General features: G+C 56.3%; 1 protein-coding gene and 1 long non-coding RNA gene across 4 annotated transcripts in view; one reads left to right on the forward strand and one right to left on the reverse strand.

Annotated features, from left to right (window-relative positions):
- KIRREL3 (kirre like nephrin family adhesion molecule 3) overlaps nucleotides 1-27,108 on the forward strand; it is a 537,771-nt gene that overhangs the window by 486,605 nt on the left and 24,058 nt on the right. For all 3 annotated transcript variants that reach the window (XM_081239339.1, XM_081239341.1, XM_081239340.1), the window contains 3 exons: nucleotides 9,267-9,424; nucleotides 18,103-18,253; nucleotides 24,616-24,721. In XM_081239339.1, coding sequence (XP_081095465.1) covers nucleotides 9,267-9,424; nucleotides 18,103-18,253; nucleotides 24,616-24,721 — 415 coding nt within the window. The remainder of the gene's footprint in view (nucleotides 1-9,266; nucleotides 9,425-18,102; nucleotides 18,254-24,615; nucleotides 24,722-27,108) is intronic.
- Nucleotides 2,690-10,929, reverse strand: LOC308619994. The gene is made up of 3 exons (XR_014016285.1): nucleotides 10,866-10,929; nucleotides 3,241-3,460; nucleotides 2,690-3,017 (listed from the first exon to the last, which is right to left on the reverse strand). It is a non-coding gene; the product is annotated as an uncharacterized lncRNA (long non-coding RNA).

Genomic DNA, 27,108 nt, shown 5'->3' on the forward strand with positions numbered 1-27,108 from the left:
AGGGTCTTCACCCCCTCTCTGGTGAGGACAGGGCAGGGAAAGCGGAGAGAGACCTCTGCTTCCCCAAGGAAACAGAGCGCCAGACTCACAAGCCCCAGGCACCCGGCCCACTATCTTTCAGGGGAACGAGCCCAGTCTGCTTGGAGAACAAATAACCTCTCTACAACACTGGACCATTGATAAAGTGTTTTCCCACACTGCATCTCATTTGATCCTGGGAGCTACACAGCAAATCGGGTTTTATTATATTTTATGTTCTACAAATGAGGAAACTGAGGCACAGAGAGGCTAAGAAAGTTGGCCATGGCCACAGGCTAGTACGTGTAGGGCTCAGCATGTGAACCCAAGCTGCCTGACTTTCGAGTTAGCCAAGGAAAGGGAAAGTGACAACTGGGCAAGAGTGACTTATTCCAGGAGTTGCAGGTGATACTTATCCATAAGAACAAATTAGAAGTGATGGAAAATGAAGCAGAAGGGATTGGCAAGAGCCAGGAAGTTCAGACTTTATCCAGATGGCAGTGGGGGACCAGATTTTAAACAGAGGACGGCTCGAAATTCAACAAATGGTGAGTGAATGAATGCCTGAGTGGACGGGTGAATATCAAAACTTTGCAAAGATCACTCTGGAACAGTGTGGAGGATGGAGCAGAAGGTGTTAGGTATTGTAACCCAAGTAAGAAATGATGAGGGCCTGAGACAGGAAGACTGTTGGGGACGGAAAGGGAGAGACAAATCTGAGAGATATTTCAAAGAATTAACCAGGATGGTTCGTAATGCCGGATGCAGGAGAGTGGAATTCAGAAAGACGTGCAGATTTCTAGCTTCGGTAATTGAATGGTGGTGCCACTCCCCCAGGTAGGAGTTATGCCTATTTGGGATATATCAGCGTGCAGATGTTGGCTGAGTTCACAGGACAGCCATGTGCTTCTCCACGGAGAGTGCACAGAAGGACGTATGCAGGCCTGAGAATCCCTGGGGAAGACCACCAGTTACGGGTGGGAAGAAGACAGAAAGTAGCATCCAGAGAGGGTGGGAGAAAGCCAGAAGAGAATCCTAGAGGCCAATTTAGGATTTCTCTATTCCCCCACTGGGTCTTTTTTTTCCTTAGTACTTACTACCAACCAACATTGTATTATGTATTTACCCGTTTATTGTCTGTCTCTCCCACTGGAATATAAACTCCACCAAGGCAGGAGTTTTGCGTCCCCGCTGCTTTGAGCAGGGCCTGGCACATAGTAGATACTCAATATGGATTTTCTGAATACATGTCTAGTGAGCTGGGCCTGAGAAGCCAACCCTTAAAAGCAGGCACATCCCAGTCGTGTCTTTACAGACTGCGGTTCTGAACTTTGGCCATTAGGTGGCGCATCAAAGTGAGAGAGGAAGCTGGAGGCTGGGATCGTACGGGGCCCAGAACCTGACAACAGGGCAGAATGACAAAAGTGAGCAAAGCGTGGACCTGAACGGCAGAAATCATTCCTCCTCTCCCTTAGCAGACATCTCTCTCCAGCACAAACTGCAAATCAGGCCCGTGCGTCATCGAGCCGTCGGAAATCAGGTTGGGGGATGGGAGTGCGGGGTCTGAATGCATAGGGATAAAGAGTCAGGACTGGGGCAGGAGGGTTGACGGCACGGGCTGTGAGGCACAGCCCCAGCTTCACGGGCGGCTCTGGGTGCTGCTCTGATGCTGGCAGAACATATCACAGGGGCAAACATACCTGGGTCTCAATCCCAGCCCTACCCCTTACCTGCTGTGTTATCTAGCTAAGTAATATGCCCTCCCTGAGCCCCAGTTTCCTAGTCTATAAAATGGAGGTCCTAAGAGCACCCGTTTCGAGGAAAACTGAGAATGAAACAAGAGGGCCCTTGGCCCAGTGCCGTCCACATAAACAAAACTAAATGTCATTCTTAAAAATTGGACCTGATAGGGCTTCCCTGGTGGTTCAGTGGTTGAGAGTCCGCCTGCCGATGCAAGGGACACGGGTTCGTGCCCCGGTCCGGCAAGATCCCACATGCCGCGCAGCGGCTGGGCCCGTGAGCCACGGCCACTGAGCCTGCGCGTCTGGAGCCTGTGCTCCACAACGGGAGAGGCCACAACAGTGAGAAGCCCGCGTACCGCAAAAAAAAAAAAAAAAAAAAAAAAAAAAATTGGCCTGATAGTCAATATTTGTCTAGCCCTTTACAAAGCTCCCTCCTCATTCTTCATATCATAAAGGTAATCCTCAAAACAGCCTGCAGGTATCTTTATCGCCCCACTTCCCAGACAAGAGGGCAAACATTGTCAGATTACATATGTCACCCGCACGTCATACAGCTTGTAAAGGGATGGACTCAAGCCAGGTTCAGCTCAGCAAACATACGTGGGATAACCCTGGAGTGGCAGGTGCTCTTCCAGGTGACAAGGACCAGGACGGATGAGGTCGCAGTCTAGGGAAAGACAAACACACTCGGATCATTCCACAGAAGAGGTGAGATATTGAGACAGGAGGATGCCCAGGATGCTATGGGATCATAGACAAAAGCCACCTGGTCCAACTGGGAGATCCAGAAAGACCTCATGGACTGAGCAACCCCTTAGCTATATCTGGAAGGCTGGGTAAGAATGATCCAGGAGAAGAAGGACCCCAGCATCCCAAGTTAAAGAACTGCCCAAGCAAAAGAACCTGTTATTTTTATTTTTTATTTTTTCTATGCATTGGGTCTTCGTTGCTGCATGCGGGCTTTTTCTCTAGTTGTGACGAGCAGGGGCTACTCCTCTCTGAGGTGTAAGGGCTTCTCATTGCGGTGGCTTCTCTTCTTGCAGAGCACAGGCTCTAGGCGCACGGGCTTCAGTAGTTGTGGCGCTCAGGCTCAGTAGTTGTGGCTCAGAGGCTCTAGAGTGCGGGCTCAGTAGTTGTGCACGGGCTTAGTTGCTCCATAGCACGTGGGATCTTCCCACACCAGAGCTCGAACCCGTGTCCCCTGCATTGGCAGGCGGATTCTTAACCACTGCGCCACCAGGGAAGTCCCAGAGGAACCTGTAATGAAACACATTCATACTGGGGTCCACCTCTGAATCTACTGTCTAGTGAGCAGGACACTACCTCCAGGAAGTCATGGAGGGAAAGGCACCAACCAAGGCACAGAGGTCCCCACACGTGTTCTCACTGTCCAGTGAGCCTTTTTTTCAAAGCACTTATCGGTCTGTAATCATCCTAGGAGCCCTACAGAGCAGTGTTCCTCAGACTTTAACGTACATACCAGTTATCTGGGTCGTTTTTAAGCGCAGATCCAGATTCAGGAGCTCTTGAGGTGAAGCACAAGTGCCTGCGTTTCTAACAAGCTCCCAGGTGACGTGGAGGCCGCAGCTCCATCCCGGGCACACGCTTTGAGTAACAAAGTTCACCCTACCAGCTCAAGAGGGCAGGCTGGGTCTGGCTTTACTCAACGACTATGGGCTCAGATTGGGGCATGAAAGAGGCTGAAAGAAAGACATGGAAACATCAATTTCAGGAGGGAAGGAAGGAACGCTGGCCGTGCACCCAGGACACTGGGAGGAAGGAAGGTTCTGGAGTGTGGGAGGTGCTGGTTAGGATGAGCTCGGAGGCCCCTGGGGGTCCTCCCTCCCCTCCAGTCAGCTCCCCCACTGCCAGCACAAACTCAGTCCGCTCCCCACCCCCTCCTGACTCCCTGGGGCCTGGGGCTGAACACTGACCCCTAAAAGCAGAGAAAAGCACCATGGAAGGCACACCTCGTCTTCCCTCCAAGCCAGAAGCCCTCCAAGCTGCCACCCTGCTTGCAGCAGACCTCTCCCTAGCCTATGATCCAGACAAATCAGACGGGGGTCCCTCCTCAACCGAGGGGTCTGGTGCTACCAAGAAAACAAGCCGAGAACCCCACCACCCCAAGCCCTCCCGCCTGGGCTCCTCCTTTCCAGAAACAGCAGGAAGCAACCACTCCCCAGCGTCCCACCATAGGGAATTCCTGTCCCCGCGAGGGGTGGGAGGCACCTCCTCTTTGCCTGCCACCCCAATTCTACCCACCGCCGTACACACACAGCATAAAAACTGCTGACCTCGGAAGCAAACGCCCATGCCAGACCCCTCACCCTGGGGTCTTTCATTTATTCATTCAACAAAGATTTACTGAGCACCTACTGTGTGCCAGGTACTGATCTAGTGACCAAGAGAGACAAGGTCTTTCTTTGCTGTCAGGGAGCCTCCTTTCTGTAAGGGGAGATACAAATGAACCCGGTGATAAAGAAGCAAGGGGGCTGGTGTGACAGAGAGACATGAGGGGCTGTTACACAGGGTGGCCAGGCCTCGCAGAGGACGTGGCATTTAAGCTGCACCATCACTGACGAGGAGAAGCCAGCAAGACAAAGACACAGAAAAGAATATTCCAGATGCAAAGGCCCTGGGGCGGGGCGTGGTGAGGTCTGAATGGCTGAGTGGAAGGAAGCCGGGTCCCAGAGGCAGGCCAGGACCAGGGGTGCAGGTGCTTATAGACAACAGAGAGGATTTCAAATTACGTTCCAGGGACAGTGCAGAGGCCCCAGAGAGCTTGGAGCAGAGTGGTGACCCAACCAGACTGTGTCTGCACAGCCCACTTGTGGAGAAGGCACTACACACGAGTTGAACAGGACCCGGGCCTGCCCTCCAGAGAGCTTAACGTCTACGAGGTGCTCCCGGTACTGATGGGGGCGGGGGGGTGGCCCGCTGACCGCCCCACCTCTGCTCCTGGCAACATAAGCTCCATGCTCGGGCTGCTGGCCTCTGCTGGCAGATGTGTCCCATCCCCCATCTCTGGGGACCAACCATCTGGGCTGACGGAGCATCTGGGGAGCCCTGGAAGCCCAGCAGGCTGGAGGGGGCCACTTAGGTGACCAACTGGACTTTGAAGGAAACCCCATAGCGCTGCCCATGGCCTGGCACCGAGAGAATTTTCCCAGCCTGTTCGGGCAAGGTTGACCAACCCGGCAAACCAAGACCAAGGAGTCAAATGAGCTGGGCACAGAGGCAGTGAGCAGTTCCACAATGAGGCAGAAGCCCTCTGAACCCAGCTCCACTCTGCTCTCTGTCCAGCCGAAGTCCTGCGGGAAGGACAGTCAGATGGTCACCCCTAGCATATGCTCTAGTGCAGGAGGCCTTCTGATCATAGGAGCACGTCTTAGAGATAGCTGTGGGGCTGGGGATTGGTCCCATACAACTTTTAGCCACAGAATCTCTTGTTGCTGGAAAATGGTATAAAGAACCCTAGTACATAAAACAGATGAAAGCTTCCCCACCCTGGTGGAGCCAGGCTGCACTTCCCCATCCTCTCTCACCCTCGCTCCCTGTGACTCTGGGCAGCCACCGTGCTCTCTGGCCTCATACACCACCCCTGTGCCTCCCTGCCCGCCTCTCCACTGAAGCCCTCGTGCTCTGGGCAGCAGAGCTGGGAAAAAGTCCTCAGGGGCTCCCTCCCACACAGGGAGCGCGGGTCCTCCACACTGTACACCCACGCATGTGGCACTGTCTACACGGCTGATGGCCAGAGGCAGGCAGAGCAAGGAGGAAGGCCCCCAGCCGCCTGCCCAAAGCCCGGATAAATGGCAAAGAGCCAGGCACTCCCCCACTGTCAAACCCTAATTCGTATGATGTGCCCCTTTCAAAAGCAGCACCCCAGAGCCAGCCCCTGTCCCAGGGAGGGTGCGACCCCCGGGCTGCCTTCCAGCTCCTGGCACCCGCTCTGCCCGGGCTCCATCAAGTCCCCCCAGGTCTCAGTCACCTAACAGCTAATGTACTTTTCCTGACCAACAACAAGCTCAACACCAAAACTGTCAACTATTTTTATCTCCGGATTAATCACAAAAGGCTAACGCTTCCACCTTCCCTGTGATTAAAAATTAGGAGACCAAGCTCTATAGTGGTTCAGGATAATAACCAATCCTGGGAGGGGGATGGATGAATCATGCATCTCCAGGCTTGGGCTGCTTGAGACTTTCTCCCCTCCTGGCCCCCCAGCTCCGGGCCTGGGTCTGAATGGAGAGGTAATGAGTCACCCCCCTCCTGGCAGGACCACAGCTGCCAGGAGCGACTGTTGATTTCTATTCAGCCTGCAGGCCCCAAGCCTCCCCCTCCTCCCCCTCCCACCCTCCCCCGCCCCAGCCCCCATCCACACCCTCCTACCCCATCTGGTGCGCACGGAGGCGAATGCTGATCCATAATGCATGGTTACGTGAACAACCGGAGTGATAAGCACTTGTTTGGGAAGATGTAATGAGGGCCCATTGGGGGAGGGAGTGCGCGCGCGCACGTGCTCCTAAGCGTCACACAGCACAGTCCCGCTCCCCTCTCCCCTCCTCTACCCCGACATTCCAAACACAGCACTAGAGAAGTGGGAAGGAAGGGCCTGCCCCTCGCTGCATTTGCTTTTTGGAAAGGCCCCTTCTGTCTCCAAGCTGTGATCACAGACCGTTACACAGAGCAAAGGCCCAGAGACACTATGTTCTCAAACCTGGTCACACAGCAGAATCCCCTGCGAGTTGTTTTTTTTTTTTTTTTGGTACGCGGGCCTCTCACTGTTGTGGCCTCTCCCACTGTGGAGCACAGGCTCCGGACGCGCAGGCGCAGCGGCCATGGCTCACAGGCCCAGCCGCTCCGCGGCATGTGGGATCTTCCCGGACCGGGACACGAACTCGTGTCCCCTGCATCGGCAGGTGGACTCTCAACCACTGCACCACCAGGGAAGCCCATCTCTGTGAGCTTTAAAATGCCCTGATGCTCTGGTCTACCCCCTGAAATGGGGATTCAGCTGGTCAGGCTGTGGCCTGGCGATGGGACGTTCAAAACCTTCCCCAGAATATTGTAAACTACAGCGAGAACCACCGTCTCGGGCCCAACAAATGTCAGCGCTGGGGGAACGTCCCAGATCCCCTGTTGTACTTTCACACTTTATATCTGAGGAAATAAAACTGGGCAAGGGACTGCCTTCCCGCTTCGGCCTCTGATTTAGAGCACTTCCACAATCTCGCCCCCTTGGCTCAGCACTTGGGGAGGCCACAGAGACAGGATGGCCAGGTGTTGATTCTGTTCCGGAAGCTTCGGATGGTTCTTTCCAGTCTCCCTGGCCCTCAGCAAGCTCAGCCTGAGCACATCCATCGAACAGCTCACAGGCAGAAAGCCGCCACCACGGAGGGAGGGGGCAGGAGCCCAGCCCAGCCCTCCCTGCTGGAAGGGCCGGCCCAAAGCAAGGAGATAAAATCCCCTCCCCAGCACTGTAAAGCCCTCATTAGCCTCCCTGTGGCTCCCTGGCTTCACAGCACCAAGGAGGCCTCTGGCACTAATGAGGGGGTAAAGGGAGGGCAGGGTAGGGGGCTGTCTTTACTGTCCGGCCCACACCCACCATCTGCCTGCATCCAGGTCCCCCTAGGAGGCTGGGCAGGGTTGAATGAGGCCGACTTCCTCCCTGGGCCAGGATCGCGGTGGAGTCCTGGGGCTGATGAGAGCAACTTGGAAGCCGGGAGGGTTTTTTTTCCCTTAGGAAATAGAAACTTGGGGGATGGCACTCGCTGGGGCTGTAGTTCTGAACCAGGCGTCCTGGAGGCCAGAAGGGGGGCGGGGGGCAGAGCCGCTAGCTGGAGGCATGTGCTTCAAGTACTTACCTGGCCTCAGGGTGTCCTGGAGTTTCCTGAGGAGCCTGGCAAGTGCAGGGGCAGGGGTGGGCCCTGGGGAGCGCAGGGAAGCCGGCAGGTTGCTGGGGGTGCCCTGGGTGGGGGTGGGGGGCTGGAAGGCAGAACTGCTGGGTCTGGACGTGCCTCCACTGCCTGGAGAGGCTGCCTTCCTGCCCACGGGCCCAGAAGGTCACACAGGGCCTGGCTGGAAGGATGGACTTTCTCTGGCTACTGGGCAAAGAAGGCCCTTTGTGTGAGGACCCCAACTGTCACCTAATGACCCCCTCACCCATTCACTGAGCAAACACACAGCTCAGCCCTCCTGACCAGCCCCTCCTTGGGGAAGAAGGCCAGGGATTCCTCGGGTGGTCTCCAAGGAGCCCTGCCCCTTCTGGTTTGTCCAGGGAGGAGAGGCAGGGAAAGCAGAGGCCTGAGACCCTCGTGCATCCACAAGCACAAACCTCAGAAGAGGCTCTGTGACCTTAGGCCAGTCACTTAACTTCTCTGGGCCCCTTCTCCGAACAGTGGTCATCCATCATCATAACTGCCCATCCCGCATCCCATGGTGTCATGGGGATCAAAGGCGTGACTGCACTGGAGTTAGCAAACGTGTATGGAGCCTCCGCCAGGCACTGGGCCCTGTGCCGGGCGCTATGGGAGGCGTCACTCTTGGCGGGGACCACGCTGCTATGAAATGGAGTGGAAGGACCAGGCAAGAGAGATTCATTCTGACTCTGGGATGAGGGAGAATAAAGTGCTAAGGAGATGCCCGGCCCTCGGAAACACTGTCTCAGCCTTGAAAGGTTGCCTGTCACCTGTCACCTGTCCCCTGCAAGGGAAGCAGCCCGCCTGGCGCTCCAAGTGTCAGGGGACCTGCTTCCAGCCCTGGCTCTGCCGCTCACGCACTGTGTGACCTTGAGCAAGTCACTCAGTCTTGCTGAGCCTCGGTTTCCAGATCTGTGTAATTGGGATAATAATGTTTACCTCGCAAGATGGTTGTGAGGATTAAAGCAGACGACAGATGTGACACTGCTTTGTTTTAAAAGAGGGAGAGAGAAGTTAAAAAGAATGATCTGGGCTTCCCTGGTGGCGCAGTGGTTGAGAGTCCGCCTGCCGATGCAGGGGACACGGGTTCGTGCCCTGGTCCGGGAAGATCCCACATGCCGCGGAGCGGCTGGGCCCGTGAGCCATGGCCGCTGAGCCTGCGTGTCCGGAGCCTGTGCTCCGCAACGGGAGAGGCCACAACAGTGAGAGTCCCGCGTACCGCAAAAAAAAAAAAAAAAAAAAAAAAAAAAAAAAAAAAGCATGATCTGATCCAGGCAGCCGTGCCGTGCTTCCCGATCTGCAAATCACAGCTAATGACGCCTGCCCTGTCCCCTCACGGGCTGCCGCGCGCCTGCGTGCGCACGCGCGCGCAGGATGAAATGATGACATGAGAGTCCTCTGCAAATAAACACGAGATGCCTGTGTCAGGATTACTGCTGTTGTTGCTGTTATTGTTACCCTACAAGGGGATTATACATTGTATTAAAGAATGATAATTACTGTTGGTCATCGGCTCCGTAAAGTCCACACAGCCCTGCCCGAGGGGAGGGGCGCCCTCAGCCTGACCTCTCCCCTCCTCTCCCCGCAGTGCCACCTGACGACCCCGTCATCCTGGGGGGGCCTGTCATCAGCCTGCGGGCCGGGGACCCCCTCAACCTCACCTGCCATGCAGACAACGCCAAGCCTGCAGCCTCCATCATCTGGCTGAGGAAGGGAGAGGTGATCAATGGAGCCACCTACTCCAAGGTGAGGCGGGTGGAAGGAGGGGAGGGGCTGCAGGGGGGGGCCGGCTCTCCCCACCTCTCTGCAGCTCTTGCTCTGCCTGTATGATTTTCTGTCGCCTTTTGTCCCTGGCTCGTTGTCTCTCTTTTTTCTCTCGCACACTGTCACTTTTTCTCTCTTTTTCTCTCTCGTGCTCTGGCTCTATTTATCTGACCTTTTCTGCCTCTCCTCCGCTTTCTCTCTTTCCTGGGGTAATCGCTGAGCTTGGTCACCCTAAGAATAGAGTACGGTCAGAGGAGAGGACTCAGGGACAGAGGTGGCCAGGGCTGAGGGTTGCCAGATAAAATACAGGATGGCCAGTTAAACGTGAATCTCAGGTAAACAACAAATAACTTTTCAGTGTAACTATGTCCCAAATATTACATGGGCCATACTATGGGCCATATTTATACTAAAGATTATTCACTGTTCATCTGAAATTCAAATGTAACTGATGTCTGTATTTTTATTAGTCAATCTGCCCACCTTCCCAGAGCTGCAAGGTGAGGCTCTTTAGGTTTCCTGTCCCAGGTGCCTGGCTTGGGGTGGGGGAGGGGTGCTGAATCCAGCCCATAATCCCTTACCAAGCCCTGCATCTGCTGTACCTATCAGCTGAGGTGCTTTTCTCTAAGTCATACAAGGTGCCATGAGCTGGAAGGGCCCTGAACCGGCCCCTGTATTTGTCATGTTTTTATTTTCTATATTTCATGATGCTTTGACATCTTGTAGTTGAGGAGGGACGGTCCCTCCTAGGGCTAGCTAATCCCTAGAGAGCAAACAGCTGGGAACAGGCCTCTAATGTGCAAACCAAACCATCCTGGGTCCACAGCCTCACCCCCTCCTCTATCAGGCTCCTGCGGTCCCAGGCGCTCTCCCCTTACCCTAAGTCACTGCAGAGCTGGATACCAGGTAACCAGAGACCACCCCTATAGCCTAGAGCCGGCGGAAATTATTCTAACCCTCCAACCCTGGACCTGTTCAGCTGCTTACCCTGCCTCGTCCATTCTTTCCCACAAAAACCACAGTAAAGGCTCGCACCCGTGCTTTCCCCTCGCTCCCTCTGCCTCCTGACCGACCAGGTGCATCCCGGCGGGGCCAGTGCTGTACATGGAGTCGTGTGCTCCCTCCTCTAGGGACTAACAAACTACCTTTTCTTTTTTCCTTTTTTGGCCGTGCCGTATGGCTTGTGGGATCTTAGGTCCCCAACCAGGGACTGAACCCACAACCTCAGCAGTGAAAGCCCAGAGTCCTAACCACTGGACCGCCAGGGAATTCCCCAAACTACCTTTTCAATGGCCACCTTCTCCTGATCTGTCGGCCTCACCGACCCTGAATAAAAACAAAATCCTGGGCACATTTTAAAACAGCTCCCACCAAACTCCACTCCAGGAGGCTGTGAGTAGAGTCCCAGGCGGCGTTGACATACCACAGAGCCGTTAAAGATGAACAGGACCTTGGGGAGGGCTGGTCCGACTCCCTGATCTACAGACGAGGGAAGTGACGGGCCTTCTCACCCGATGACGGTCCTCACAACGGCAGGCCTACTCCTCCTCGCCGTGCAGCCTCAGACACATGGGCAGCTGCTCAGAGACTGGATCAGGCTCTGAGGCGGGAGGCCCAGGCCTCCAGAACCGTGGCTCTCCCTTCCCCTTGGCCCTCCTTGGCCTCAGAGAGCAGGAGGGGCACAGCCTGCTGCCCACACCCAGTGCACCAACTTCCTGGGCCCGGAAAGATGAGCACGGCCTCCGCCATCCACGGAGGATACGAGATAGGGACGTCCCTCCTCTGAGGGAGTGTCCTTCCTGTCCAAAGCTGAAAACCCAGCCAAGGAGTCAGCTCCAAGCCTGCAGATCAAGGCCTGGGCCCCTGGCCCCCATCCAGAGCTGGTGCCAGACCCAGGACAAATGGCTTCCCTCGGGCACGAGTCCATCCAGGGGGAAGCTGCTTTACTGTGAGAGAAATCTCGCACTCACATCCGGAGCTGGAGCCACCCTGTTGTGTTAAGAAATACAAAACTATGACACAGGGATGGATCATCCGGATGAGGGTGAAGAAGGAAAGGGGTGTTCCTTCAGTCTGGGCATCTGTCCCGTCCCTCCCTGAAGCTGGACCAGCCTGGCCCCTGCCAAGATTTCTGCCCTCAGAGGACATGCCCCCATCTGGGGAAGAGAAAGGTCCGGGTCACCCTGCTGGACCTTGCCCCCAGCACATTGGCCTCATCCATGAGGGGAAGGTCCCTCTGAGAGCCCAGCCCCGTGCCCCTGCAGACCAGAGCAGGGAGGCCACGCTCCACCCTCTTCCCCACCCGAGCCTGTCACCCTCCCGCCGGCCCATGACAGGAACATGGTACCACCAGCCAGGGCCCTGGGATCCATCTCTACTGTGTAATTTCAGGAAAGTCACTCCCTGAGCCTCAGGCTCCTGTGTGTAAAACAAAGGGGCTGGATCAGACACCCTGTATTAGTCTGTTTGGGCTGCCATAATAAAATACTACAGACCAGTGGCTTAAACAGCAGACATGCATTTCTCACGGTTCTGGAGGCTGGAAGTCCAAGATCAAGGTGCCAGTGAGGTTGCTTTCTGGTGAGACCTCTCTTCCGGGCTTCCTATAGACAGCGGTCTTCTCACTGTGTCCTCACATGGCCTTTCCTCTGTGTGTTCAGAGACAGAGAGAGAGAGATCTCTGGGGTCTCTACCTCTTCTCATAAGGACTCCAGTCCTATTGGATTAGGGCCCCACCCTTATGACCTCATTTAACCTTAACTACCTCTTTAAAGGCCCTATGTCCAAATATGTGCCATTGGCGGTCAGAGCTTCACCATATGAATTCAGCGGGGGGAGGACACAATTTATATATAGCAGGGACCTACCAGCTCTGACAAGCTGTAAACCTGTGACGTGGGGCACACGAGAAGGCTGGATCCTCCAGCCGTACTCATGTGGAGTCCACTCTGGGGGCTGTCAGAGCCCAGCCCTCTGCTGCCCCCTCTTTCCCCAGGACTGCAAGTGCCATTGACCTAGGAACTTCTGATATCCCAAAGGCAGAGCAGCCCCAGACAGGCTATGCAAGAGAAGGGGCCGGGGGCATGAGCAGCTGAGAGAGAGACAGAGACAGACAGGGAGAGAGGTTGAGAGGACACACAAGTACACAAAGTCAAGGAGGGTCCACCGTCTACAGAAAAACATCCCACAGGGAGGCCCTAAAAGCCCTCATAGCTGAAGCCTCAGTATTTATCACATGGTGGGTGGTTAAGCCCGTGGACCCAGGGGGCTGGGAAGCCTGAATCCAGGCACTGCCTCCTTCTCGCTCTGTGACCACGGGCAAGCTCCCTAACCTTGCTGTGCCTGAGAGCCCCCACCTCTACAATGGGAGCAATGGCACCTGCCTCAAAGGATGGTCGTGAGGCTTGAATGAGCAGAGTGCCTGGCAGAGGGAAGCAAGGCTGTTAGGACCACTGCCTTCCCTGACTTGATCCGCAAGTTCCCCGTGGCGCACCCTGCCATCCACATTTCCTGGGTGACAGTGTCAGTGTCACAGTAGAGCAGGCCCCATGATCGTCCCAACTTGGTTCAAACCTGAGCCCCATCACATATTATGGTAACTTCAGCTCTCCGCCTCATCTTCCCCATCTGCAAAACGGGAGGATGAAAACTGCGGACCCCTGTTAGGATTGCTTTGAGACGTAGAAAGAATAATGCATTGAAAGCACTGGGTAAAGTGCCTGGCATAGAGTCAGGGCTTTGTAAACGTTCGCTGGTATTACTGGGTCCTTCCTCGCAGAGCCCCGTCTCGCTCACCCTGTTCTGCCTCCCCAGAGGTCACACAGCAGCCCAGGTTCCGTGGGGTGTTCATTTTGCTCCTCCACCGTGCGGCCAGCCGGGGAAGGATGGGCTGGTGGGACTGAGGATGGCATCACAGAGGATGGCTAGGTCCCTCGCCCTGGGAGCATCCTCGGGAAGAGGATGCACCAGCACAGGCTGTGGTGCCTCTCCCTGAACCCACGGCCGCCAGAGCCCTCGTGGCCCGGGTGCTTGGGTGAGGGCCCGCAGCTCCCAGCAGGTGTCTGGCTGCAGAAGCAGGGGAGTGGATGGCAGGGCCTCTCTCCAAGTCCTCTCTTCCTGGACACCCAGCCTCAGGCCGTCTTCTCTGGGCCTGGCACCAGAACGGAGGCCACCTGGCATTCAGCTGGAAGGCAGACCAGGGGAGGCAGGATAGGTTGTGGAAGAGGAGAGGAGACAGTCTGGGCTGAGGCCAGAGAGAAATCTTCCCTGGGAGCCAGATCCCTGCCCCATCTGCTACTACCCCAGCAGCTGCCACATTGGGGGACGAGGCCTTGACCCTGATGCGCAGAACAGGGGGAGGGTCGCTTGGTCTTAGGATGTACAGTCGTGTACATCTCTACCTTGAAGCCCCTTACCCTCCAGCCCTACCCCTCTGCTTCCTTCAGCTTCAGACTGCTGCCCGCCCAAGGGGCCACCCACCCACCCCCAGGACCAATGAGCCTCATTAGGTTCCACGCTGGGCCCTCACTGGGGCCCAGCTCTGCAATCTCTCCCCACCAGTCACCCCAGTACCCCCCGTCTCATCTGTCCAACTTAGGGGCCAAGAGTCTCTACTTGGTGTGCAGCTGCTACTCATCCTGGCCTTCTTTGTGAAGAGCATCCTTCCTGGCCCCAGGGAACAAAACTGGGGGTTGGTCCCTGAAGACACAGGGTCTGGGGCAAAAAGCACCGTGCAAATCTCCACCTTCCCTGACAGCCCTCATTCAAACCACATAACAGGCACCAGTGGAGTCCCCAGGCAGCTATAAGAAGGGGAGGCAGAGAGATGATTAAAAAAACTTGAGGGACATGGCAGGTGGGCGAGGCGGGTGAGGAGGGAGAAGAGAGGAGGCCTTGTTGCCAGGCAATCAGTCCGGCTCAAGCCCTTTCCAGGCTGTTTGCATATCAATGAACACCCTATATTTAGCACCAGGTTTGGGCCACCCACCCACTGCATTCCCTCCAAACCTCCATTCTCCCTCAACTGTGGTCACCAGGCCTCCAAGCTCTTGGGGCTCAGCCTGGCTCTCCACTGCCCAGCTGAGGCTCCAGGGGCTTTGGAAAGAGCAGAGTGGTGGCAGCTGCCCGCACTGGACGACCTCACACAGGGTGCAGTCTGCCCCTGGCCAGCCCAGCTCCCCCATTACCGCTGCCAACTGAATGCCAAGTGCCTGCCCTCAGGGGTGGGACAAGGGGGCTAGATGCACAGACAGGAAGCAGCACAGCACAGGCAGGGTCCAGAGATGAGCCGTAAGCCTCCCACAGACACTGGGACAGTCAGGAAGGCTCTTTGGAAGCAGTTAGTGGACCAGAGGCCGGTGGACACGCACACAGGCCCTGGCATGTTCACCCCTGTGCAGCTGAGGTATATAGGCCCTGCTCCTGGTCCATATCTGCACACACAGGTGGCGCCCGCAGGAGAGGCCATCAGGGTCACACTAGTGCCCACCGAGCTGGAGGGAACGCCGCCCCAGGCCTTGGAGGTGGTGGCCCCAGAAACAGTGATTTACCACTAATAACCCACTTACCCTCCTGAAGCTGAGTGCGTGCTTATGAAGGTTTCTCAAGCAGAAGGTGGAGGCCTGGAGGTGTGTCTCCAGAGCCAAGTTCAGGGGAGGGAAGGGGCAGGGAGGACGGGGAAGTGACAAGAATCAGCAAACGAGAGAGTGTCCACCTGGCCTGGACCTGGAGGCCACAAAGTCCCAGGGTTTCATTTGCATGTGAGAATAGTGGAGGTTTATAAGAGAGGAGTGATGGAAAAGAAAAGAGAAAGAGAGGAGAGGAGAGGTGAGGAGATGCGGAAGGAGCGAACGGGGGAAGGAGGAAAACCAGGGTGAGAAGACCAAGGCCCCCTCTTCGCCCTGCGCCCGGCTCCCTCCCCAGGAACGCGCTGTGGCCTGGCCTTCACACCCCCGAGCTGCGGGCCTCCCCCGGGGAGCGGGCGCTGAGCTCTCTCCCCCGGTTTAATGAACACATCTCCCCTTCTCTAATTAGGTGGAACAAACAACTTGAACCAGAATTTTTATTTCCCAGAAGAGCACACGCCCGGACACAGTAAATATGTCATTAATCATCGTTCTGGGCCAGGAGCGCCCTGGGTGCGGGGAGCGGGCAGCAGTCAGGGGCCTCATTAGGAGCTCGGCCCCCGGCTCCCCGCCCGCCGGCCCTGCACCCCTCAAGCAGATCAACCTGAGGGGTCCTGGCAGAGTAAAAAATTTATGTAAATGCCCCTTGTTAGCACCACGGAAAAGTAAAGAAAAAGAGAGGGGGAGGAGCACTACAATCTCCCTCCTCAACCCCAGCCCCGAGGTCTGCTTTTCATCCGGGAAATTGTTCTGATTACCGCTTGGCTATTTATAGACGCGGGTGGTCAGCAGAGCCGGAGCCCGCAGGTTACGATGGCGCGGCCGCAGCTCCCTGCTCCGGCTGGGCGGGGCTCCACCGCCCGCGAGCCGAGCCCTACCCCCCCCCCCGGGGGCCGGCCTCCAGGTTAGGGCCCTGGCCCTGAGGCTGAGCTCAAGACCCTCACCCCACCGGCTCCTGGGACTGACCGTATCACCCTCCCCCAGCCCCTCTCCGAGATCCCTCTGCCCAGGGCTGAGACCAGCACCCCACGTCCCAGGAGAGAATATGGACGGAAGCTGGCCTGCGCCCAGGCCGTTCTAGAGCAGAGGAGAGACAGGCCAGGACTACTGCCCTGCTCTGCGGATCTCTCCGGCATCTGAGTCTGGCTTTGTCTACAGCAGGACGCGCTGTTCTGGACCGAAGCTCGCGTCCTGCTCTCCTAGTGTTGGAGGGTACTGAACTGAGGACCTAGAGGCAGGGTCCAGCCGCCTGCATGTCACTGCTAAACTCTCGGAAGCTACTTAATCATCTAACTGTTCCCACCTTTAAGTGGGGATCACACCACCCGGCTTCCGGGTCCTCAGGAAGCTGCAGTGGGAGGGTCACGGGCTCAGGGCTCACCATTCTCAAGTGCAAATCCCAGCCCTGCCCAGCAAGTTCCTGACTCACTTTGAACTCAGTTTTCTCTTCCGTTATTTAGGAGACAAGGCTCCCTTCCTTCCAGGGTCCTGTGAGGATTAGAGAGGATGTCGTGGTTATTTTCAGGGAGGTTTTGAGGAAGTAGAGTCTGTCCATCTATTCCTTGGCTCCAATCATGGCAAAGTAAGACTGCATCTGGCACCCCCTGCTTCAGGATCACGTTCCTTCCTGGGGTGTACTGAGCAAGTCCAGTCTCCCCACCTCGTCCCCTGAAGTGACCCTCCTGCACGCTGCACCTCCCCTGTATGCACCCACCTTCGTGGGCCACCAGGAAGCTCAGGGTGCAGGGCAGTAAACGGATGGGGAAGTAGCTGGAAGGGGGCTCAGAGGAGGGAGCGGGTAGCGGCAATGATGGGGAACAGCAGCTGTGAGGAATGACCTCACGGTCACGGGGAAGACAGGAGACCTTTAGGCTTGCGTTAGTTTCTAGGGCCGCTGTAACCAAGTACCACAACTTGGTTCTTCAAACAACCAAAATGTGTTGTCTCACATTTGTAGAGGCGAAAAATCAAGGTGTGGGCAGGGCTGTGCTTCCTCCAAAGGCCCCCAGAGGGAGAATCTTCTTGCCTCTTCCAGTTCCTGGGGGCTCCTGGCTCTCCTTGGCTTCTGGCAGCATCATTCCAATCTCTGCCTCCTTCTTCCCATGGCCCCCTTCCTTGATTCTCCCTGTGTCTTCTCCTCTTCTTACAAGGACACCAGTCACTCGATTTAGGGCCCACTCTACATCCAGGATGATCGTGTCTCAAGATCCTTAACGAATTACTAGTTACTTAACTAAGTTGTGAAGGCCCTATTTCCAAATAAGGTGACAGCCTGAGGTTCTGGGTGAAAATGAATTGGGGAGATACTATTCAACTCACTCCAGGACCCTCTTACTTATATCATCACCAACTTGAAGTGAGTTTGATCAAGCTCCATAGCCTCTCTTGATCACACCTGTTTTCTCACCTGTCAAATGAAAGACGATGGCATCTGTCCCGCCTGTGGCTTGGTCCGAGCTCTAATGAGGTCAGGAGGTGAAACGACTGAAAAGTTGAAAGGGTTTGTACAGGTCAAGTAATGAAATGGTCAGTGTGCGTTGATTCTGCCTACATCCCTCCCAGCCCCGCCCTTACCCCCACCCCCGAAACTGCACCTCCTTCTACAGCCTGCGTCATCCCCAGGGGCCACAGCACCTGCACGTAGCCCCCATCTCAGAGCTTCCTGCAGACCCAGAGACACCCCCAGACCAGAGGCAGAATAGTTACAAGTTCAGTTCTACATAGAACCTGGTTTCCGTCAGGCCCGGCCTAGTTTCTTTTATGTGTCAGGGTGGGCGAGTCCAGGCGCATTTTCACACAGGGCGGAAAACGTTCCAGTTCCTTTTTCCAGCCGAAGCCCAGCGCTCATCTGGGCCAGGGAGCCAAGGGTAACCCCTGGCTCTGCATGGAGACGGGCTCCCCTGGGTGTGTTGAGCTGACCCACCTCCATCCACAAGGCTCCCTCCTCCTCTCCAAGACTGGCACGTGTCCTCCCCGACCCACCCAGGCCGTCCCAGCTGAGTGACAAGTGACAAGGGCCTTCTCTCCCCGCTGCAGACCCTGCTTCGCGACGGCAAGCGTGAGAGCATCGTGAGTACCCTCTTCATCTCCCCCGGCGATGTGGAGAACGGGCAGAGCATCGTGTGCCGAGCCACCAACAAAGCCATCCCCGGAGGGAAGGAGACCTCGGTCACCATCGACATCCAGCGTGAGTACTGACCGAGCCCAGGGTAGGGACCACCCAGCACCCCCTGCCCGGAGCACGGGTGGGGGGATGTAGCCCGGCCAGAGCCACACCCTTGCAGGAGGGCTGGAGACAGGACCTGGGTCAGTCAACCCCGGGGATAGCGGATTTGTATGGGCACCCAAAGGACCATCTTGTCCTTCTTACTGTCAGAGATGAGGGTGACAATCTTCCTAAAAACATCACTGGGGACTTTGCTGGCGGTCCAGTGATTAAGACTCTGCGCTTCCACTGCAGGGGGCACGGGATCGAACCCTGGTCAGGAAACTAAGATTCCGCCTGCCACGCAGTGTGGCCAAAAAACAAAGAAACAAACAAACAAACAAAAGAAAATATCACCGATGAGTGTCCTTTACAAACGACAAGTTGAAGCCCCATTTCCATACCTGTATAAGGTAGAACCTCCACACCGACAAATAGGGTGGTCAGCTATGGCAGTGCCAGCCCAGCCAGGCGGCCTCACCCCCTCCCTTGGAGGGGAAGCCAGAGCAGAGGTGCTGGGAGCAGAAGGGGCACCCAGGGCTCCAGAGTGGAGGCATGGCACCAGGCCCTGTCCTGGAAGGGTCGGTCAGGGAGAGAAGAGGAAGAGGAAGAGGAATCATCACTCAGCCAGCTTGTACTTTGCCCGTATTATCTCATGTAATCTTTTTATTTATTTATTTATTTTGGCTGCGTTGGGTCTTCGTTGCCACGCACCGGCTTTCTCTAGTTGCAGCGAGCGGGGGCTACTCTTCGTTGTGGTGCGCGGGCTTCTCACTGCGGTGACTTCGCTTGTTGCGGAGCACGGGCTCTAGGCGCACGGGCTTCAGTAGTTGTGGCTTGTGGGCTCAGTAGTTGTGGCTCACAGGCTCTAGAGCGCAGGCTCAGTAGTTGTGCCGCCTGGGCTTGGTTGCTCCGCAGCATGTGGGATCTTCCCGGACCAGGGTATGACTGCGGTCCCTATCTGGGAAACCGAGGGCCCCCAGGCCGCACGGGTCTCTGAGGTGGGCAGCCAGCTCTCCAGAGCCCATGCTGGGAACTCTTCCTGTTGATGTCCACACCGGGAGCCCTCAGCCAGGGTCAGTTATTACGACGAACATGAACAGTGACATTTTAAAGCTCCTCCCGCATTGCATTCCCAAAGTCCCTAAAGGAGACTCCTGAAGGTCTAAAATCTCTCTAGGGCTTCCCTGGTGGCACAGTGGTTGGGAGTCCGCCTGCCGATGCGGGGGACACAGGTTCATGCCCCGGTCCGGGAAGATCCCACGTGCCGCGGAGCGGCTGGGCCCATGAGCCATGGCCGCTGAGCCTGTGTGTCTGGAGCCTGTGGTCCGCGTCGGGAGGGGCCACAGTGATGAGAGGCCCGCGTACCGCAAAAAAAATTTTTTAAATAAATAAATAAAATCTCTCTAATGTACCCATCGGCCTCTGCGAACAAAGGTGAGCTCAACACAGGGGCCCAGCAGCTTTGCTCTCTATACTGGACTGACTTAGGTTGGAAGTGTCAGCCCCCGGAAGTCGACTTTTCTTCTCTGAAACCCCCCTCCCTGCCACAGAGCATGAGGCCACCATGAGCTGGTGGCTTTGGTTGGAGTCTCTGAAGGCCAAGGCCAGAGCTGCAGGTTGACATTTGTTTCTTCCTTGTCATTTTACTCATTTTAATTCAAATCCACCTAGAAACACCTCCCAACAGCCCTGGCTCATCTAAGTGTCTGGATTCTGTGCTCCACGTGGCTCTCCAGGGATCTGAGGTCTGCAGGGGCCATGTCCTAGGGCTTCCAGAGCCCGTCTTGGGAGCCAGAGAGCAGACTTCTCCCAGTGTCTGGAATCCTGGCGGGTGACGTTTAGGTTCCAGAGGGCAGAAGAAACTGTTGAAACCCTCAAATGGGCTTGCTCTGGACACCTAGACACAACAGCTGAGGCCTTGGAGAAGGTTTTGTATTTGCCATTTTCACCAGCTGTTAACACCCCCTCCACCCCCACCTGCACCAAACAGAGGGCTCTGGCCAGGTCTAGGACCAGGGCGATGGGAGGGAGGCCCTCGCTCCGAGGGTCATGTAAGTTCAGGGTCACCCTGAGAGGGGTGCCTCCCTCCCCAACCCCAGTCCAGGCCCTGGCTCTCCACACCCGCCTGCTTCTTCCGTGCAGCAGGCGTGGCATCAAGCAGCAGGCCCAGCTATGGAGAGGAAGCAAGATGCTGGAGGATGGAGTGGTCCACACCCAGAGAGGCTCCACCACCCACGAGCTACGCGGGCCTAAGCTTGGCCCCTCACCGCAGAGGTGCCAGTTCCTTGTCTGATTTGATTGAATGACATCCGAGTTCTCTTTTTGCCCTGAGATTGACCAGGAATCAGAGCTCTCTCCAGATACAAGCCAAATCTGGGAGGAATGAGGGTGGGAGACACAGACATCCAAGCCTCCGATAACAGGCTGCCAGTCGTGGTCACTGTGCAGCGCCTCCCTCCTTCGCCCAGCAACCCCCCAGCTGGTCAGGAGACCTATGCCAGCCACGGAACCCTCACAAAAGAACCACCTGGGGGGCTCCTGGGCCCTGGCAGGAGAGACCCAGGGCAAGGGGTGTGCCTGCTCCCTCCAGTCCACCATCCATCACACAGCAGAACCTCTTCTGGAGGTTCAACAGGAAGTCATCATCATGACAACAGCCCACCAACTACTAAAACACATTCCTCTAAACACGCTCTAACAAGATGATCGGTTTACCAGGGCACGCAGACGACAGTCTGCACAGGAGGAGGACGCTGGCCTTGCCAGGTGTCTGGGCTTTGCTGGCTTTCTTTTCAGGGACAACTCAGCCACCTGACCAGGGAGGCATCGGGAGTGAGGTCGGGCTGAGGTTGAGAACCCAGGTGCCCGGTTTCCTAGGTGGGCCCCATCCAAGGCAGTCTAGCATCGTGGTTAAACCCATAGCATCCTTCCTGGTTTGAATTCTGGCTCTGCCACTTACTGAGTGAGGCCGACCTGGTTATTTAACCTCCTTGTGCCTCTGTTTCCTCATCTGTGCGTGGAAGTAACAGCGCTCGGCTCACACGCTGGCTGCGAGGATTACATTAGATCATTCAGGTGGCGACCCTAACACAGCGCCCGGCACCTGTCCGCTGCTGTTACCGTGCCCAGTCATGGGGGTGCAGCTGCCCCTCCCCGGTGCCCCCAGCCCCAATAGGGGGAGGTCTGCATCCATTTGCCCCCTCTCCTGAAGGTGTCTGCGTGCACCTGCCGAGCAAAAGAGCACGCTCTCGCCACGCCCTCCCTCCTGCTCTCCCCTGCCCCCGTTTATCCCTTTGTTCATTCAGTAAGCATCCAGCTGTTCACTGTGGACACCACGGGCTGGATCAGAGCCGCCTTTACAAACCTGCTCATTTTCTCAGTTAACCAAGAAGCATCCAAACTCAGCAAAAACACATTTGTTGTTTGTTTCCCTTGGTCTTTAGATGTTACCCAACGGAAGACAAAGCCCCCAGATTGAGTAATGGGAGAGAAAGCTTAACACCCCAAAGTCTTGCTACATCTGGACTCTGCATCCAGCTGCCAAGTTTCAAATGGATGTGCTATAAAATCACTGAATCATGGAGTTTCTCTCTTTTCTCACCCCCTCCTCGATGTACTACTTCCCCTGAACACACACACACACACACAGAGGCAGGTTGCTGATGGAAACACTAACAGACTCTCAGCTGTGACATCTGTTCCATGTGATCTCAGTTCCACCAGCTACATCAAAGCTGCCCCCCTGCAAGTTATTCAGCTGACATCACAAATGGGATTAAAATCATGTTTAATAGTTGGATATGACATAAACTATGTATACCTCTGGAGCCTGGTAGACTACTGAGAATTCATATCCTGCACATGCAGAGGAGAGGGGTGGAGAGACGAGCATGGGCACCTCTGGGCCTGGGGTGGAAGCACAGGTGAGACCAGCAAGCGTGGAAGCTTCCCAGGGCCTGATCTCTTGGGTACCGAGCATGTTGCAAAGAGGGAGGCTGCAGGAGAGTGGTGCCCACGGGATAGACTGAGAAGGGGAGCAGGCGGCCCGAAGGGGGTCCTCCATCAGGTGTGGGCCCCATCTCCCTGCCACCAAAGCCTCATCCCTTTATAAAGCACATCCAGGTGGGGGCAGACCTCCTGGAACTACCCTGCAAGTTCTGTGGCGGGTTTCTAGAGGCCATTGAACTAACCCTGGAAGCTGGTGGTCCTCGGCTGGGTGGGCCGGCACCAGGGTGACGGGCAGAAGCCGGGGAGAGGCCGCAGGCTTCTGGGGGTGCAGCTCTCCTGGGAGGTGTGGGGAGAGCTCTCATGGAGACACCTGGCCACGCATCTTTGGGACCACTGGAATTACACTTTAGAAACCAAGACTGAGATCACTGAAGTACTTCCCCGGTAATTAACTCTCCAGAAAACGGCAGACAAGCCAGCTGTTCCAGTAGCAGAAGCTCGTGGTCCCCAACCAGAACCGGGGGATAATGTGGGGAGAACAGCCCCAGCTCAGTCTCCACCTGCTGCTCAGGAACCAGCGTTCTCTCCCGTGTCTTAACAAGCCATCTGCAGACCCCAGCACGGCCCCTGTGGGTCACCTCCCCGGCCCCGGTGCCCCAGCACTGGCAGCTTGAGCACCAGCAGGGCACAGGGAGGTCAAGTGGCCAAAGGATCCCAACTCCGGGGTGGGTGAGGCTCCGTCCACGGCTGGGCATCTGCACAGATGACTCTCTGAGTGGCTCGGGGACCATCCTGTCATCTCAGCCAGGAGCCGGGCCAGGCGGCTGGAGTCTTGCTCCCCCGGTGGTGCCCTTCACATGCACCCAGAGGGGTCAGCATTTTCTCGATGGTCTCTGAGAAACCGACTTCCTCACTTCTTTTTCTGAAAATGGGCTGAACCCCTGGAAAGTTCTCATGCCCTTCCAGCACATTGCTGTGCTTACTGGTGAGGTCGGGCTAGAAGCTGTGGCCCCGGGGCCTGGCTAGGACGCAGGGACCAAGCTGCCCTCTCCACTCAGCCTGGAGCTGAACTCCAGCCAGACCTCCAGGACCCGACAAGGAAGAAGGGTGGGCACTGGCTGTCATCGCCCCGCCCCTGAAGCGCAGACGCCTGGGGTGCTGGGGCCTGGGCGCATGCCCAGGAGCTCCAGGATGCCCAGCTTTTAGAGCAGGTCCTGAGGCTGCTTCCCCGGAGCTCAGGAGGGCCAGGCCGTCGTGGGGCCTCCCTCTGGGCTGATTCCCCGCCTCTGATCTCTGCTGTAGATCCCTCCTCCTCTGTTTCCATCTCTAGGTCACTCCGTGTCTGTTTCTCCCTCATTTCTCAGTTTCTCATGATTTTGTTTGGTCTTTCTCCCCAGCACCCTATCATTTTCTGTCTCCATCTGTTTAGTCTCCCTTGGTCTTTTTGCCTTAAGTCTAAAATTTTTGTCTGATTGTGTGTCTCTGTGTACATGTCCGTCTCTCTCTGAACCTGTCCATCTCTGCTCTCTGCTCCTCTGGGTTTCTGCCTCTTTTTCTTAGTCTGCCTCTGCACTCTCTCTCTCTCTCCCTCTCTCTGTCTCTCTCTCTCTGTGTATGTCTCTGTGTGTGTGTGTGTGTCTCTCTCCCTCCCTCATCTCCATGTCTCTCCTATGTAGGCATCTCTCTGCCTGTCCCCCCATCCCTTCGACACGGATCTGTGTGTCTCTGTGTCTCCCCGTCTCTCTCCCTCTCTCTGACTTCTGTCTCCTCCACCTCCGACCATTTCGCACTTCAGAGCTGGGCTTCTCGTCATGTTGAGTGAGAAAGACGAGCCCAGCCTGGGGAGCTGAGGGCGGGCTGACACCAGTCAGGACTCAGGAGTGATGATTAGGCTGATGAAAGGGTGTAAATGCCACTTTCAAGGCAACAGATGCACCAGAACCTTTACACAAAGAGACACGAAACAGACACTTCAGAGACAGAAAGTTTGTATTTAAAGGGGCTCAGTGTCCACATCCCCCTCTGGCCCCTGCACCCCCTCTTCCCACCTCTCCCTTCTGCAGTGGTTTGTTCTCCCAAAGCTGAAAGGTGGACAGTACGCTCTGAGGCCCAGGCAGCCCTGCTTCCTGGCTGGCCAGTCGTTTGAACACCGGCCTTAAATCCACAGCGGGAGCCCTAACCCCACCACCAGACGGCCTGAATCCCACACTTCCAGGGAGGGAGGGAGCCCCCTGCCGAGGCCCCCAACTTTCTGGGAACCACCAGGGGAGTGGCTGCTCTGAGGGTCCCAGGTGGTGGAATCACTGGCCTTTATCCTCATGTTCTCCCGGGGATTCAATCCCCAAACCGTGCATGCAGCTCCCCATCTTCAAGGACACCTCTTCTCTCTGCAGACCCCCCGCTTGTCAACCTGTCGGTGGAGCCACAGCCAGTGCTGGAGGACAACGTGGTCACGTTTCACTGCTCTGCAAAGGCCAACCCCGCCGTCACCCAGTACAGGTAAGAGCCCTGCTGGGGAGGCCCAGACCGTGGCGCCCTGCACACCCCTCCTCGTCACGGGGGTGTCACCTGTGGTCCTGGGCATCCAGCACGGTGCTTGGTCCACTGTGGGTGTCCTCAGCCCACCCGTTCACCCCTGGCCAGGTGGACTTCTCCTTTCTTTCATGAGCACACACTCCCCTCCTCTGAGGCAGAAGATTTCACTCCTTCTGTTTGAACAGCTTGTTTACCCCTTATTTCTGAAAGGAGGGAAAGAGGCTCAGGGGGAAAAAAGCTAAAACAACCAGGAGAACGAGCAGGATTGATCAGCATCTGGATTCTAGTTCTGCGCTCACCAAACCGTTCTCCTGCTGGGGTCGGGTCTCCGGGGCAGCCAGCCCTGAGCGGCGGGTACCCAGAATCAGTCATACCCACCGCGCCTGTGCAGCCTTCGCTCACCACACTGATAAAAGCATCACTTCTTTTTGCATGCCTGTCTTTCCCTGTTGACTGAGCTTCTTGAAGGCGGGACCCCCGTTTGGTCACCTAACGGCTCTCAGGTGGAGCACTTGTGTGGCAGGCACTCGGCACTCCAGAGCATTAGCTCGCAGACTCCGTCAACACGTAGAGCAGCCCCTCTGGGCACCCTCCTGCCCGGGCATCATCACCACCCGAGACTTCCAGACACAGAGTGGCCTCAGAGGTGCTCCGGGGGCTGACTCAGACACTCCCCTCCTTGAGGCATCTGTGAAACTCAGCACAGCCCTCACTTTGCCCCGTCCCTTCCCCCAGCCCAGACCTGATGGAAGAGCCTGGTGTCGCCTCCACTGTCGAGCTGGGCTGATGGTCCCAGACTATGCAACAAGTCTGCCAGTGGGAGCGGAGGACTGGGGAGACGAGAGGCAGTGCAGCCCTAGAGGGCAGAACTCGAGGAAATGAGCCAAAGAGGCAGCCAGAGATTCAGGCTGGACATAGGTGGTGGCCCCTGCAGTGCAGATAATTAACGCTGGAACCAGAAACCCAGGAAAGGCACAGAGTCTTTATCCTTGAGAATATTTTTAAGTAGGATGAAAACCCATCTGTCCTGTCGACTTAACCAGTCACTGGGCTAGAGGCAGGAGAAAGATCAGACGACCTTCAGGCTCCCTGGAGTCCTACAGCCCCTTAGGTCCAGGGGGCAGGTCTGGTTTGGCTGGGACAGGTGACAAAGGTGCAGAAGGAAATGCCCAAAGAGTCTCTATTTTTTCCCGAGCTTCCACCCTGTACCTGCAAGACCTGGGCTCCATCCACAGGTGGCCTTCTCTCTGTTGTCTGCTCACAAGCACTAAACACCAGGCACCATCTGCCCAGAAAAGACCTCTAATGCCACTTTCCCTGGGCAGCCCTTCTCTCCCACTGACCCCCCAGGCAGGCACACCCACATGCACCCTCACATCGTTGACAATAATAAGGTATAAATCTACATATGGAGAGATCATCAGAAAGCAAATGTGGCAAGATATTAACAACTGGTGGATCTAGGCGAAGGGAATATGGCAGTTACTTGGGCCATTCTTGTGACTTTTCTATAACTACAAAGTTATATTTAGCTTCCAAACTAAAAAGTTAATGAGCCAGGACATGCAGGTTTCCCCAGGCTCTGGGCACGTGTGGTTTCCCTCCATCCGCATCCTTCCCTGCAGCTCAGAGCCTGGGTCAGCTCATCACACACAGAGGAGGAGCCAGAGGTGCAGGCAGACCCCCTGCAGATATGCACCTGTTCTTACTTGCCACCTTTCCTCCTGAGCTTCCGATTAGCCAAAGGCCCCAAAAAGGCTTTGGTGAGGATCAGGCTCCCTCCAGGACTCCAGAGGCTCTCAGGGAGCCCTTCTGGCCTCCAGAAAAATGTGGGAGAGCTGGGGTGGCCCGGGAGGAAGGGGGTGCAGGGGCCATGGCAAGCGGAGGCAGACGTCTGTGCCCACCCCCAACTGGCTCAGCCCCTTGGCCTCAGGAAGGGCTCACCCAGCAGGCAGATGGTCCTTCTAGACGTGGTGTTGGGATCCGAGAGGAAAAGCCTTGAGCAAATCTTGGCACGTAAACACATGGATTTTTCCCAACTGACTTTGACAAGACTAAGGGGTCTTTGTTTCTTAACTCCCTTCGGTCTTGATTGCTTCCTCCTGTTCCGCATAAGAGACTGTGATCTTGGAACTTAGAGATATGCCCTCGTCCACCCCAGCACCCAGCAAGGGGCCCTGGGAGGGGGGGTGGCAGGGGAGCCCATCCAGCTGGACTCAGCAGTCACTTCGGCTGCTCCACTGGACCAGCGGCCCGGGGTGAGCAGAACAGGCCCACACACACCTGAAGCGCATCTCTTCCGGCCTCTCTGCTCCCCTCTGAGGCTTTCAGGGCCACCCCACCAGGCAGGT

Source organism: Mesoplodon bidens (assembly GCF_964165515.1).
Source record: "Mesoplodon bidens genome assembly, chromosome: 7".
Taxonomy (NCBI): Eukaryota; Metazoa; Chordata; class Mammalia; order Artiodactyla; family Ziphiidae; genus Mesoplodon; species Mesoplodon bidens.